Source organism: Ceratotherium simum, chromosome 17 (assembly GCF_057802395.1).
Source record: "Ceratotherium simum simum isolate JZ-2026a chromosome 17, ASM5780239v1, whole genome shotgun sequence".
Lineage (NCBI taxonomy): Eukaryota > Metazoa > Chordata > Mammalia > Perissodactyla > Rhinocerotidae > Ceratotherium > Ceratotherium simum.
In genome coordinates, this window is record NC_141916.1 from 29473712 (window position 1) to 29490223 (window position 16512).

The 16512-nt window shown below is 34.4% G+C and overlaps 1 protein-coding gene across 1 annotated transcript in view; it reads left to right on the forward strand.

Annotated features, from left to right (window-relative positions):
- The window catches only part of LOC101408601 (vitamin D3 hydroxylase-associated protein-like), a 41184-nt gene extending 26364 nt beyond the window's left edge, over window positions 1-14820 (forward strand). Inside the window, exons 11-15 of the mRNA XM_014795886.2 lie at window positions 7924-7967; window positions 8335-8374; window positions 8588-8696; window positions 12142-12287; window positions 14690-14820. Coding sequence (XP_014651372.2) covers window positions 7924-7967; window positions 8335-8374; window positions 8588-8696; window positions 12142-12287; window positions 14690-14818 — 468 coding nt within the window. The 3' untranslated portion in view covers window positions 14819-14820. The remainder of the gene's footprint in view (window positions 1-7923; window positions 7968-8334; window positions 8375-8587; window positions 8697-12141; window positions 12288-14689) is intronic.
- The last annotated feature ends 1692 nt before the right edge of the window (window positions 14821-16512 follow it).

Genomic DNA, 16512 nt, shown 5'->3' on the forward strand with positions numbered 1-16512 from the left:
AGTGCTTATCTTTTCAGGTCTGCGTCATCTCTCTTCCTGTAGGCTGCTTTTCTCTGCTTTTCCAGCCACCCTGCAGAGACCGCCTGGTAGTTGGAGGGTAATAATTAATCCCATCCCTTTCCCCTCATGGGTTCTGAACCAATTTTAGAGATGTAGGAATCAGACAGAGGCAGGTAAAAATATCAACCTTATTGTTAGTGAGACTGGATTGGAGAATGTGGGTGGGATTTAAGGCCAAATGTGCTTCCTACTACTTTCCCTCCTGAATTAAACCCTCTCAGAAATACAGGTCTCACCCCTGCAGGAACAGAGTCTCCCCAGGAAAATTACACCATGGAGGAACAGACAAGACAAGGATATCCTCGGGAGAAGAGCCATTCGTATGCAAGGTCTTAATTCTGCTCAAAGAAAACGAAGAAGTTCAGAGTGTCAGTATCTAACCATTCAGATAAATCAATTATGAGTAAGGTGCAGAGAGAGAGACTGAAAGTCTCTCTGGGAAAAGGCAACTGTGAGAACAAAAGGGCATGCATTTCTTCTTAAATAAATCATTTAGTCTTATTTTTAAAGGACCTGGTGAAAAATGTCTTAGTTACTTAATAGGGTGAGGTGTCTTCAGTATATTCAATCAGCTGTAGTTGGCGTAGAGGTTCTGCGCAAGACAAAATTCGTTGCAAGAAATTCTCCCCATTGGGCTTGGAGGCAGGACCCCAGAGAAAAGCGAAGTTTATCAGCTTGGCAGACACCTTAAAAGTCTTTAATACATGCTTCCACTGGCTACAAATGAGCAAAGCACTTCTTTGGTAACTTTTTATTTTCATATAATTTCCAACTTACAGAGAAGCTACAAGAATAGTACAAGGAACTCCCAGATTCATCAGTGGTTTACATATTGTGTCAGTCGCTCTATCATTCTCTCTACATGTCTTTCTTTTTGCATATTATTTTTTTTGAACCCTGAAAGTAATTTGGTGATACCATGCACCTTTATCCCTAAATATTTTAGTATGTTTTTCCAAAGAAAACTGACGTTCTCTAACATAATCAGATTATACTTATCATAATCAGGAAATTTAACATCAATACATTACTATTATCTAATCCAGAGTTCATATTCTGTTGTATTCGATTGCCCCAATAATGTTCTTTCTGGCACTTTTTTCCTCCAAATATGAATTGCATCAGGATCATATATTACATTTAGTTATCAAATCTTTTTAGCCTAATTTCACATGAAACAATTCCTCAGTCTTCTTTGTCTCTGTGACTTTGATATTATTGAAAGGTATAGGACATTGTAGAATGTTTCTGATCATTGTCTGTTGTTCCCTGAAAATCAGATTATGTATTTTTTGGTCAAGAATGTCACTGAAGTAAGGCTATGTTCTTCTCAATGCCTCATATAAGGAGGCCCGTGATGTCAGTTTCTCCCAATTTTGCTAATACTAGCTTTGATTTCTTGGTGAAAATGGTTACCGCCAGACTTCTCTATTGTAAATTTCCTATTTTCTCCTTTTGCTAATAAATGATATTTGTGGAGATACTATGAGATGCTGCATGTTTCCTGTGTGTAATCAACTTTTCACCCACTAGTTTTATCTTCCCTTGTTGATTTTCCAACTTTATTGTTTGTTATATAGTTATTAATATTCATTCTATTGTAAGGAAGAGCTTTCCCTTTCCCCCTATTTATCTCTTCACCTTGTTTATATACATATGGGCTAAATAATTCACTCTTATTTTATGAAGTGGGTTATGATTTTTACTATTATTTATCTTTATGCTCAAATTAGTCAAGATCTGGCCAGTAGGAATCCCGTCCGACTGGCTCCTGTGTCCCTTTATTATGGCCTCATCCTTTTCTGTGCACCTCTTTACTTTCTGCTGTAACAGGATGTTCCAGGCTCCATTTCTATTTCCCCTGCCCCAGCCCTTCAAGTAACCTGCTTCCTTTTAATGAAGAATGGTATTTAGAAACTAAAGTGTGCTCGTTGCAATTGATGGGTCATTGCTTCTAGATAGAGCTAAGAAAAAGATAAATATAGAACGGTATATTTCTACATATTTTTATAAATTATATATCTCTATATTCAATATATTAAATATCATGAGTACATACTTATACAATTCCAGTCCAGAACCACAGAGTTTAGTATTTTAGTATTTGCCCTTTCCCTATTTGAATAGAATACCACTGTGAACGATAAAACTAGAGTTCAATATTTATTGCTGGTTCTTTTTGTGTGTGTGGTAATACTTACATACAGTGAAATGTACAAATGTTATATGCCCAATTTGATAGATTTTGACAAATGAGCACACTTATGTAACTTATATCCTATCAAGATATAGAATATTTTCTTCACCCTAAAACGTGCCTCATTCCCCTGTCTGATATTTTTCACCACATATTAATTTTGCCTGTTCTGGAACTTCATGTATATGAAATTACAGTTTGTCCTCTTTGAGTCTAGCTTCTTTTTATTCAACGTGTCTGTGAAATTTATCCATGTGTTTGTGTGTATCAGTATAGTAGTTCGTTCTTTTTTATGGTTATTAATATTCCATTGCTTGAATATATCATGTTTTAAAAATTCTTTCTCCAACATTTGGATAGTTTTCTATAAAGCTGGTATAATCCCTATGTTCTCATTTTCCTTGGGTGCATACTTAGGAGTAGAATTGCTGAGTCTTAGGGCAGTAGATGTTTAACTTTATTTGAAACTGCCAAACTACTTTTCAAAATTGTTTTACCATTTTACACTTGTATCAGCAATGTATGAGAGTTCTGGTTTCTCTACAACCTCATCCATACTTGATGTTGTCAGTATTTTTAATTTTAGCTCTTCTACTTTGTGTTATGATATTTGATTGTGGGTTTAATTTTTATTTCCCTGGTGATTGATGACGTTGAGTATTTTCGTGTACTAACTATTCATACATCTTATTTTATGAACTAGCTATTCAGTTCCTTAGCTCTTTTTAAAAACTGTTTTTTGTTATGTATGTGTTCTAAATATAAGTCCTTTGTCAGATATATGTGGTGAAAATGTTTTCTCCCAATCCACAGCTTGCCTATTCATTTTCTTAATAGTATCTTTTGATAGCAGATGTTTGTAATTCTGACCATCTAATTTATTTATTGTTTTTATTTTATGGTTATTGCTTTCTCTGCCCTGTCCAAAAAAATTTGGTTATCTCAAAGTCGTGAAAATAATCTACATTTTATTCTAGAAGTATTATACTGTATCTTCTATGTTTAGACACATAAGTCATCTACAATTAAAGTTTGTTTGTACCGTGAGGTAAGGTTTTGGGGTCTTTTTATTCCATATGAGTAACGTGTTCCAGCACCATTTGTTGAAAGACTTTAATTTTCCCCATTCAATTGCTTTGTCAAAACTCAATCGATCATACAGCCAGCCCTAATGGCCTAGTGGTTAAGTTCGGTGTGCTCCGCTTCAGCGGCCTGGGTTTGGTTTCTGGTGGGGAACCACACCACTCATTTGTCAGTAGCCATGCTGTGGCGGCACTCACATAGAACTGGAAGAACACACAACTATATCCAACTATGTACTGGGCTTGGGGTCAAAAGGAAGAAAAAAGGGAGAAGATTGGCAACAGATGTTAGCTTAGAGGGAATCTTACCCTGCAGAAAAAAAAAAATCAATTCATTGTATATGTGCGGGTCTATTTCTGAACTCTTTATTCTGTTCTTTTGATCTATTATCCTATGCTAATGTCATACTGTCTTGACTAGTGAAGCTTTATCATAATTCTTAAAGTCAAGTATTGTAAAGTCTCCAGTTATCTTCTTTTAAAAACTGTTTGGCTATTCTAGGTCCATTGCATTTCAGTAAAAAATTTTAGAAATAGCTTGTCCATTTCTATATTTTACAATGTCTCTTAGTTTATGCTTGGAGTTGCAATGAATTTATATATCAATGTGGGGAGAACTGGCATCTTAAAAAGAGTCATCTAACCCATGAAAGTGGTATAATTCGCCATTTGTCTTTTAGAAATTTCTGCAGTGTTCTCAATGCAGAGGCCTTTTGCTTTTTCTTAGATGTTTTCCTGTGTATTTTATATTTTAGTGATATCACTAATGGGAATTTTTATAATTTCATTTTCAATTGTTTCCTGCTATTATACTGAAATGCAATGAACGGTAATTTAATTCTTCTATCCTGTGACAAATTTATCAAGGTAAATTTACTTAGTAGATTTAGTCATTGCTTTGGAGATTCAGGGGTTGGCAAACTAGGGCATGTCGAACAAATACAGCCCACTACTTGTATTCTTAAAGTTTTATTGGAACACAGGAATGCTCATTCACTTACATATTTTCTATCACTGTCTACAGCAGAGTTGAGTAGTTGCAATAGAGACTATAAGGCCTGCAGAGCCCAAAATATTTACTATCTGGCTCTTTACAGAAAATGTCTGCCAACCCATGCCTAAGATTTTTCTACGTGTTTAATCATAGCTTCTATGAATAGAAAAAATTTTACTTCTTTTTTTGCAATTTTTAAGTCTTCTATTTATTTAATTTTTTATTTTTTATTCTTTTGCCTTGCTGTATTCACTGGCTATGACCCCCAGTACAACATTGAATCTAAAATGGTCACCCTTGCCTTGGCCTTGTTCTAAAAGGAACATATTAAGTATTTCATCATTAAATATGACATGTGCTAGCAGCTGGCCCAGTGGTGCAAGCAGCTAAGTGCGCGCGCTCTGCTGCAGCGGCCCCGGGTTCTCCGGTTCGGATCCCGGGTGTGCACCGACGCACTGCTTGTCGAGCCATATGCTGTGGCAGCATCCCGTATAAAGTAGAGGAAGATGGGCACGGATGTTAGCTCAGGGCCAATCCTCCTCAGCAAAAAGAGGAGGATTGGTATCAGATGTGAGCTCAGGGCTGATCCTCCTCACAAATAAAAAATAAAAATATGACATTTGCTATACATTTGTCATAGATACTTTTAATTAGACTGAGAAATTTCCTTTCATTCCCAATTTTCTGAAAGTTTTTTAAATAAGGGGTTTTTATTCACCAAATTTTTTTCTTCACCTGTTGGGAATATCATATTTACTTTTCTCCTTTATTATGGTAATAAAATATATTTCCTTAATTGAATGTTTGAAAAGTTAAAACAGCTTTGAATTCCTGAATAAATCTCACCTTGTAGTAGTATACTATCCATTTTATATAACAGTGGATTTGATTTGCTAATATTTTTCTGAGAATTTTTGCATGTATGCAAATGACATATTTTTTTAATATTCTTTTCTCATAAAAGCTACATCAGGTTTTAGTATTAGAGTTATGCTTGTCTTTTATAACCAGGTAGTGATTTTAGATAGCCCATAACTCTGTTTTGGGTTTTATCCAGATCGATAATCTCTGCCTTATAATTGGAGTTTTAAATTCATTTACATTTAGTATAATTATTGATATGTTTAGATTAGAACTACCATTTTGTTGTTTACCTTTATTTATTCCATCTGTCATACAAAATTATTTCTGTTTGTTATTTTTATTTGTTGGATTGTCTAGTCCTTCCTTTTTGCTATATAACAATTCAAATGTTTATTAGTATTCCATTGTAATTTCTCTTTTGGATTTTCAGCTCTACTTCCTTTTTTTATATTTTATTGGTTGCTCTAGGGATTACAATAAGCATCCTTAACTTTTCACAGTGTACTTAGAGTTGATATTGTCTCAGTTCACAAGAAATGTAAGAATCTGGCAACTATATGGTTTGTTTTAACCCCTATACTTTGTGATATTGTCAAATATGTTACTGTACATATATTATAAATCCCATATGATTGTTATAATTTTTGTTTTAGACAGTCATTAGGGTTTTAAAGAAGTTAAGAAAAATACAGTTTTGTATATTTACTCACATATTCACTATTTATGGTATTCTTTATTTCATCATGCACATTAGGTTCCCCCAGAGTGTATATTCCCTTCAGCAAAAATAATGTTCTTGAATATTTCCTTTACTGCAGGTCTGTTAGCAAAAAATTCTTTCAATTGTCTATCTGAAAACTATCTTAAATTTTCCTTTGTAGTATGATAACATTTTCATTGCATATACAATTCTAGTTGATAACCCCCCTACTCCCCAGCACTTTATTGATGACATTCCATTATCTTCTGACCTACATTACTTCTCATGAAAGATCTGTCATTTGCATGGTTTTTCCCCTGTATGCAATGCATCTTTTCTCTGTCTATGTTCAAAATTTTCTCTTTATCTTTGGGTTTTAGCAGCTTGACAATGTTGTGCTTAGGGGTTATTTATTTTTCCTTCTTAGATTTATAAATTGATATTTTTCTTAGTAAATTTGGGTAACTTTTCAGCCATTATTACTTCACATATATTTTCTATCACAGTCTTTTTGTTCTTCTTCCTCTTGACTCTAATAACATGTATGATAGACTGCATAATACTGTTCTGCTTATTACTGATGCTTTATTTTCAATTTTTGTTTTTGTGTCTTTGGAGAGAGTAATGTCTATTGATTGATCTTTAAGTTCATTGACTCTTTCTTCTCCTGCATCCAATCTTATGTAATGCCTGTTCAGTGAAGTTTTCATTTTACATATTTTATTTCTTGCTTTTAGAATTCCCATTTGGTTCTTTTTATAGGCTCTATTTCACTGCTAATATTTCCCCATCTACACATCTGTTCATTTATGATGACCATTTTTTAAGTCCTTAGACATGTTTTTTTTAGGTGATGTAACATACTTGTCTGCTAATTCCAACATCCAGATCATCTCTCAGGGTTTGTTTCCGCTGACTGCCTTCTCCTTCCACTTATGGGTCATATTTTCCTGCTTCTTTTAATGTCTAGAATTTTTTTTTATTGTCTGCCAAACAGTGTGGATGCTAGGTAACAGAGACTCTGAATTTAGCAGTTTTCTTTAGAGAGAATTGACATATTAGAGTTTTGTTTTTGTTTTTTTCATGCAGGCAGTTAATTTCCTAATCAGTTAATCTTAACCTTTCAAATTTTGTGTTTGAACTTTGTTAGAATTATTCTAGAGTAGCTATTACTGTAGTGGTAGAAAAGTCCTGCGGCTAAGGCTTAGCTTTCCTTCAGTGTCGACTGAATAACCGTATTGTTCAGCAAAGTATCTTTCCTCTAGATATTCCGAAATCCTATGTATCCAAGCACTGTGGGAACTTCAGAATAATCCTTCAGCTCACAGATCCCCAGGAGCTATTTTTTATATGAATTCACAGTCCTGCACTGCCACACATTCATCTGAAAACAGTTGCCTCATGTATCTCATTCATACACACATATACACACACACATACATATATACCGGCATACCTCAGAGATATTGCAGGTTCAATTCCAGACTGCCACGATAAAGCGAATATCACAATAGAGTGAGTCACACAAATTTTTTGGTTTTCCAGTGAATATAAAAGTTGTGTTTATACTGTCGTCTACTAAGCGTGCAATAGCACTATGTATAAAGAAACAATGTACATACCTTAATTTAAAAATACCTTATTGTTAAAAAATGCTAACCATCATCTGAGCCTTCAGCAAGTTGTAATCTTTTTGCCGTCAGAGGATTTTGTAAAAAATGCCATGTCTGTGAAGTGCGATAAAGTGAAGCACAATAAAATGAAGTATACCTGTATACATAATTTCCAAATACAAAATATTTCCCCAAGAGAAACCTATATACCTAGTTTTATATCTCTTTTCAATATGTCTGAAACTTCACTCTGTATCAACTAATAGAATACCATAATATTAAAATATTCATCCACAAAGGAGACTTGTAATTTCCCACTTCAATCTTTGCAAGTCCCAACACAGACTCTGTGCTCTGCTTGTACAGTTATGGTTCTTCTTGATGAATCTAAACTCATCTGTGACTTCTTCTAGTTCCCACGGCTGGCCAAATTCTTAGAGAAAACCTGCGGCGTTGGGTGAGTTTATCTGTGTACGTGCATAAGAGAGTGTTACTTAGATTACTGAGATTTATGGTCCTCAAAGTAGGAAACCCGACACAAATATAAGAGTAAAGCCCTATGGTGAATTATGTTGAATATTTATAGTTGGAGAATAAATGTGGATTTGAGGGTAAAAAAATAGTGATATTAAGTTACCAGGAGAAGCAGAAGGAGAAGTGCTGAATGAGATAACTGAAAGAAAAGTAAAAGAGATTAAATGAGTTTTGGGAAAGGAGAGTGGTTAGTAGATATAGAGAAAGTTCAGGACTTCTGCCAAAACATATACTGAGGTTATAAACTGGGACATCTGTGTTCACCTTAATGTCTGTGCCATGCATTGCAGGTCAGTGAAGAAGCTCTGGAAGCAACAGTACGCTCTGAAGGTAATTCAGATTTCTTCCAGTAAGGATTAGGGTATGAGCTTTCCTGGAAGCTCAATCATGGTGTGTTTAAAATCCAACTTCCCTGGTAAAAGTATGATTTCATTACATCACCTACAGCAATTTTAAAGGACAAAATTTTCTAAAGTAATAGAAGCCCTTGTTTCTTGTCGTACATATAGTAATGTTTGGGTTGGATTCTTGTCTTCTTTCTAGACTTATCAGCATGAATTCATTGACAAGTGGACATCCTTGGAGTTGGATGTTATTCTCTGTCCTGCTGTATGTCCAGCCTTCAACTTGGCTTCTAGTGGGATTCTCCTTGGTAAAAAATAACTTTTAGTTCTTTGGTCTTTAAATTAGATAAATACAATGTAGTATAAGATGTAGGGGAAATTGTACCGGTTTATAAATCAGAAGAATTGTATTCTAACCTTGGATTTGTCACCACTTTAGTGTTATATTAATTGAAAAATTTAAGATTGAATATATTAGAACCTACCTTGCATGAGATTGCCATCAGCCTTAACTCCTTTCTCTAAACCTGTTATGCTTCTGAATTTGTTTTCTACTATTCTCAAAGTCTTTTATTTACTTGTTATTCATCTTTTCCTCTTCTTTTCCCTAGCCAAATAGTTCTAAATTCTTATTCATGCAGCATTTGGTGGCTTATAAGTTTTTTTGGTGTGCATTATTTAATTTGATTTTCACAACCACTGTGAGTATGAAAGACAAGGCTTTTAATCCTCTTCTATTTTGTATTTAAGGAAAGTGATAAAGTAATTTAAAACTATGAATTTAAGGTCACATGGTTTGAAAATAATAGAATGAGGACTAAGACCATGCCATATCACTACTTACCCACTAATTTCTCCACTATACTCTGAAGGGTGATAATCCTCTATTTGCAAATTTTTTCAAGTAGGCTCTTTGGGGGGTGTACTTTTAGGTTCACAACAAAACTGAGCAGAAGATAGGAGATTTCTCATATACCCCCTGCCTCCAGACATAAATAGCCTCTCCTGTTATCAACATCCTGCATCAGAGTGGGACATTTGTTACAATTGATGAACCTACATTGACACATCATTATCACCCAAACTCCACAGTTTACATTAGGGCTCACTCTTAGTATTGTACATTCTATGGGAATTGAAAGATGTATAATGACATATATCCGTCATTGTAGTATCACATAGAATAGCTTCACTGCCCTAAAAATCCTATGTGCTCCTCCTTTTCATTCCTTCCCCCCTAATACGTGACAACCACCAAACTTTTTACTGTCTCCATAGTATTGCCTTTTCCAGAATGTCATATAGTTGGAATCATACAGTATGTAGCCTTCTAAGACTGACTTTTTTCATTTAGTAATATGCATTTAAGTTTCCTCTACATCTTTTCATAGCTTAATAGCTTGTTTGTTTTTAGCTCTGAATAATATTCCATTGTCTGGATGTACCACGATTTATTTATCCATTCCTCCACTGAAGGGCATCTTGGTTGCTTCCAAGTTTTGGCAATTATGATTAAAGCTGCTGTAAACATTCATGTGCAGGCTTTTGTGTGGACATAAGTTTTCAGCTTCTTTGGGGTAAATACAAAGGAGCGTGATTGCTGGGTCATGTGGTAAGAGTATATTGATTTTTGTAAGAAATTGCCAAACTGTCTTGCAAGTAGCTCTACCATTTTGCATTCCCACCAGGAATAAATGAGAGTTCCTCTTGTTCCACATCCTTACCAGCATTTGTTGTTGTTAGTGTTCTGGATTTTAGCCATTTTAACAGATGTGTAGTGGTATCTCAATGTTGCATTAGTTTGTATATCCCTAATGACGTATGATGAGGAGCATCTTTGCATATGCTTATTTGCCATCTGTACATCTTCTTTCGTGAGGAGTTTGTTCCATATGTTCCAAGGTCTTTGGACCATATTTTAACTGGTTCTTCATTTTCTTATTGTTGAGTTTTAAGAGTTCTTTGTATGTTTTGGATAGTGGTCTTTTTTCAGATATGTCTTTTGCAAATATTTTCTCCCAGTCTGTGGCTCATCTTTTCATTCTCTTGACAGTGTCTTTTGCAAGCAGAAATTTTTTATTTTAATAAAATCTAGCTTATCAATTATTTCTTTCATAGTTTGCATCCTTAGTGTTTTATCAAAAAAGTCATTGCCATACCCAAGGTCACCTGGATTTTCTATGTTATCGTCTAGGAGTTTTATAGTTTTGCCTTTTACATTAGGTCTGTGATCTGTTTTGAGTTAATTTTTGTGAAGTGTGTAGGTCTGTGTCTAGATTGATTTTTTTTTGCATGTGGATGTCCAGTTGTTCCAGTGCCATTTGTTGAAAAGACTATTTTTTGTACGTTGTCTTGCCTTTGCTCTTTTATCAAAGAGAAGTTGACTATGTTTATGGGAATCTATTTTGGGTTCTCTATTCTGAAATAGAGAATAGAGAATAGATATATCTATTCATTCACCAATATAACACTGTATTAATTACTGTAGCTTTATAGTAAGTCTTGAAATTAGAATAGTCAGCCCTTCAACTTTTTGTTCTTCTTCAATATTATGTTAGCTATTCCAGGGATGTCAGCTCTCCTTATAAACTTTAGAATCAAGATGCACAAAATAACTTGTTGGGATTTTGATTGTGATTGCATTAAATCTGTAGATCAAGTCGGGAAGACCTGACATCTTGATAATATTGAGTCATGAACAGGGAATATTTCTCCACTTATTTAGTTCTTCTAAGATATCTTTCATCTTAGTTTTGTAGTTTTTTTCATCTAGGTCTTTTACATATTTTGTTAGATTTGTACCTAAGAATTCAACGTTTGGGATGCTATTGTAAATGGTATTACGTTATTAATTTCAAATTTCACTTGTTCATTGCTGATATAGAAGAAAGCAATTGACTTTTGCATTCTGTAACCCTGCTATAATCCCTTATTTGTTCCAGGAGGGTTTATTTCCCATCAGTACTTTCAGATTTTCTGTATAGACAAATCACATCATTTGTGAACAAAGACAGTTTTATTTCTTCCTTCCTGTTCTATATACCTTCTATTTCCTTTTCTTCACTTATTGCATTAGAAGTAGTAGGAGGGGACACTCTTGTATTGTTCTTACTCTTAGTGGGAGCAAAAATTTTATATTCATGCTCTCACTTCGACTTTAAAGGTTAATTACTTCTTATTTGCACTAGAAGCTTGTAAAATAGCATGTTTTCTGTGTTATTCAATCAACAAATATTTCATTTTATTCCTACCATACACCATGACTGGAGTGGGCTTTATTAACACAAATAAACACCATGGCTATGTTATGTTCCTATTATATTAAAAACATCCTGAAATTTAATGTCATACTTTTTTCACATTTATATCCTCAAAATATATGTGATTAAATTATAATAGGTAATAGATAAATATTTGAAAATCAATTAATTTTCTATCAATGTATAATGAATGTCTTTTAAGGAATGAAAATCCCCAGTCATTTTAAAATAATATTTGGAGTAGATGTGGAGTAGAGAACAAGATGAGAAATCTGGACCCAATTTTAGTAATTTCAGTGAAGGGGCCATTTCCCTTTATTTCAGTTTGTTTTCTCCACTGAAAAATGTAAACAAGGCCACTTGTTTTTCTGAGTTGTAGAAGGCAGAAGACAAAAGGCTTTGCCTTTTCACCTTGTAAGGGTGCAAGAAAGGGAGAAACAAAATGGTGGGAAGACTGGAGGAGTTCTGATGAGCCTGCGTGCATGATTTCCAGGTGTTACATCCTATACTTTCCTTTACAATGTGCTGAACTTCCCTGCGGGAATTGTCCCCGTTGGCACAGTGACAAAGGAAGATGAGGAGGAGCTGAAACAATACCGAGGATACTACCATGACTTTTGGGATACAACACTCCGGAAGGTGAGTTACTCCAGTAGAGGGCTCTGAGTGGCAGGGAAAAGGATTTTTAAGGATTTCCTGCTCCAGATGTTGGGGATGTGCTATTTTTTTCTAGTTTCTGAGAGAGATAAATTTAATGACCTCTACTTTCTCTCTCTGTCCTTCATGCCCTATTGAGCCACATTATCATATATATTTGGCAATGTTACATGAGAATGTTATTTTCTTTTGCAATCAAATAGGATTGAATCTAAGAAATCACTTTTCTTTCTCTGTTTATTAGAAAAAGAAGTAATTAAATATTTCTAGTATTCTTTAAATTCCAAATTTGGTCTTTGTAGAAAATAGAATGTTTAGAGTTTTAGGACTCTGAAACCCTCTTTCATAAGTTTTTCTATTACACTTGTATTTGTCCTGATTTAAGAGACATTTTCCTTGTGTTTTATGGACTAGAACAACAGGTGAGCGTTCCAAAGCCATCACTATTGGTGTGAACACCCTCCTTCTATTTTCCTCCTTATCCTCACTACACTTTATAGAACAGGAGTTTGAGTTCATTCATATTGAATCTTTAGAATTTTCTGTCTTAAGAAATTCCTGACCCATATGTCTTTGGAGTATTTTCAGAGATGAATTTCTGAACTTAAACATTTTTAATAAATAGGCTGCTAACTCTAGAAACCATATAAAGCAAAACCTAAGGTACAGTGCTCAACATGTCTACATCCCTATGTAACAACAAACAAACAAAAAATCAACCAATTTTAGCCTGTTACCAAGTGTCTAGTATCCAAAGAGGACTATAGTGAAATAACTGATACCTCCTGCTTGGGAATCTGTCTTTCAGCCAAATATTATTTCCACAAACAGTTATCAATTCTTTTGTAGGTTCTGAGAAACATTTATATTTCATATAAATTCTACATAAAGATATAGAGATGGATAGATAAACATTGATATATATTGAAAACCTAGAGTATGTAAGATATGATATTCCAAGTACTACTCAAATTATCATTCTTTAATTATCTTTCCATAGAATTTTCTGGGAAAACTCAAAGTCCCTATGTTGGAGTTTGTGTTAGAGATGGGATTAATTTCCTCTTGTGGATTAATTTGACTTTTGGAATGCACAAATTAAATAAAAGTGTGAATGAATAGTAAATTAGCAGTCTCTGCTTTCGAGTGCTGTTTTAGCACATGAAGAGTGAACGTATGAAATCGGTCTTGACATTCTGTAAAAGGAGCGTTAACTTTTATTTTTATTATTTCCCACTTTTAATGATAACACAATGACTGAAGAAAATAAGGTGCCATATACATAGGGGATAAATAAACAAAATGTGTAAAACAAACAGTTATTAGTAAAGAGAATATACTACTAGATAATATAAGTAGATGAATGAAAGTTAAAAATAGGTATAGTTAACTTAGTAACCTTTAAGAATGTGTAATTTGTTTAAAAGACTCTAGAGAAGCCAACTTGGTGAAATTGTATAAAATGTATGTCACTTGGCTAATTTAATCTGGAGGATAAAATGATTGGAAACTAAGATGAAGAGCAAGATTTGGAGTACAAGCTAAGAATAAGTAAGAGATGGATATATCACCATCTGGAAGGTTTAAAAAACAAATTAAAGAAAATATTATTTAAGGAGCATAATAAAATAGCAAAATAAAATAAGAATAAATTCAGTTTAGTAGTATTTTTAAAAGTTAAATGTAATAGGTAAAATTCTTAAGGAAAATGATTGAAAGATGAACAGTATATTAGAACAAGTTTTGAAAAGCCTGAGGTCAGCTAAAATTACCTCCTAAAGTCAGAGGAAAGTGCTCTTAAAGAGTGCTATTTTCAGAGTGCAAAGGTTACCATTCTCTGGAGAAGTAGGTAGGGTCATTGAGTCTAACGCGGTTGAAGAAAACTTCTGACCTCGTCTTAGAGTTCCATTCCCTTGACTAGAGCTCATTGCAAAGAATTCATGTTCGTTGAGGTCTCCTGTCGCTGATTCTCAGTGTGGCAGTTCTGGTGAAGAACCATCTCCTCCCCTAAACTCTTATCCCTCAAGGAAGACCAAACAACAGGCAGTTGACAACATTTAGTCCCTCCTAGGATCTAAAGTACAAACTTCAGCAACAGAGGATATAGCTGTGATTATTTCAATGCTTTTCATATTCCATCTTTTTTTGGAAATCTCTTTTGGGTGATTTCTTTCTGTGGGAGGAAGAGAAAACACGGTGAAGGTAAAGACATATAATTGAAGGGTCAAATGGTTTTCAGATTTTAAAATCAATAAACTCACTATAAATTGTTCTAAAACCTAGTCCATTCTGCACAAGTGTGGGAGAATCTGATGTGTCCTAGGGAAATGGTGCCAAGGCTCGGACCAGGTAGCTGTGGAATCATGACCTCCTTTCCCTTCCAGATTGTTGAGGGAGGAGTGGGGCTTCCCACTGCAGTGCAGTGTGTGGCTTTACCATGGCGGGATGAGCTGTGTCTGCGCTTGATGAAGGAGGTGGAGACAGTGACCCAAGAATGGAGAAGACACAAGTGAAACCTAGGCCACTGAAGGACTGTCTTCCCCAAGCTTCACAACACTGAGCTTGAAATGCAGCCGCCCCTGCTCCACCCCACAACCCTCGGAGGCCATCTAATCTATTTCTTTCCCCAGGTACTCAAGTTAAACATTTTAATTAATTGATTAATATCTGCCAATGAGCTATGTAATAGTAGTTTTTCCTGACAACTCAAATTCCATTTTCTAGGGAGGTAAACTAGGGCAACTTTCTTTAATTTTTGGCCTTAGTCTCTGTGACTGTAAAGTGGGGGGAAATGGTAATGTTTAGGGATAACATTTATTAAATACTTATTACAAACCATAATTGTTTCAAGAGTTTTATTGAGATTAAATCTCCTAATTCCCTGGACAACATTAAAAACAGTGGTTTTATTATTATCTGCATGTTCATAGAAGAGGACATCAAAACCAGAGAGGTTAATGTGTCAAGGTTACAATTAGAACTCAGACTGTGCCTATCTACCTTAGAAAGGAAAGATATAATAAGACAAAGTTATGTAAAATGCATGCCACACTGCCTGGCATATGGTACTCATCAATCAACATTGGCTTTTATTATTATATTTTTTATGAATCTCTGCTTCTTGGTTGGAATTTGTCTCTCTTCAAGTGAAGTTTGTTTCTCTTTTAAATGCCCAGGTATTTCTGAAAGAGCCATCCATGGGAAGAGCAGACAATAGACTGCACAATGTCTATTTTAATTAGATAAATTGATCCTTGTGGTCTTTGGACTCATTTTGGGACTACAGAATTAACTTAGGAAAAAACTAAAATTAATTTTATGGATATGGATATTTTCATTGCTTCAAATATTTTCTTTACACAGAAAAACCCAGAATATATATTGTCAACTTGATCTGTCTACAGAGCTTCAGTTTCACCTTTGAATCAATTCTCATTAATCTGAAATAATGAGTGGGGAACACCACAGGACCAGAGTATAGATCAGACACTCGTGTCACAGTTAAAATGCAATGCAAATTTTGTTACTTATAATTATGTCCAGTATTTAGAAATATTTATCATCCTATAGAATCTTTCAAATGTTTAAAAAGTTATAATACAATGGTTTTGCAATATTTAATATCATATAAATTTTTGGAAAAAGTAAGCCAGAAATTTATATGTTAAATATAGTTTATTATTGCGACCAATCTCTTATCGGAGCTCTCTTTTGGTTCCGAAGAAATGAACCAAATTTCTAGGAGCTGTATAGCCCCCCCACTTTTTTTTCTTTCCATCCTTGCCCAATAGCAACAATCCTGATTCTGTGGAGTTAGAATCCACAATCGCTTTCAATTACTTTGCCCTATGCTTTGTTCTTTAAGTATTGGGAGGAAAAAGGGCCATGTTTCTTGGAGCTACACAGCTGACATGGTATAAACTATTTCGGAGGATATTCCTTTATTCACTCATTCATTCAATGCACATATTTATTGCCTATGACTTGTGCAGGTGAACAAAACAGGCAAAGATTCTACATGTTCTACATGTTATCCTGTTTGTATTTTGTTTCTCAAGTATGTGTTATGTGCATGTGTATCCTATGTGTCTATTATATGATTCTATTACACACACAGACACACACACTCTCTGTGTATGTTATTCAGGATGTTTCTATTAATTCAGTCTTCCTAAATCATTGCTTTCTTCAGGATACTTTCCTGTTG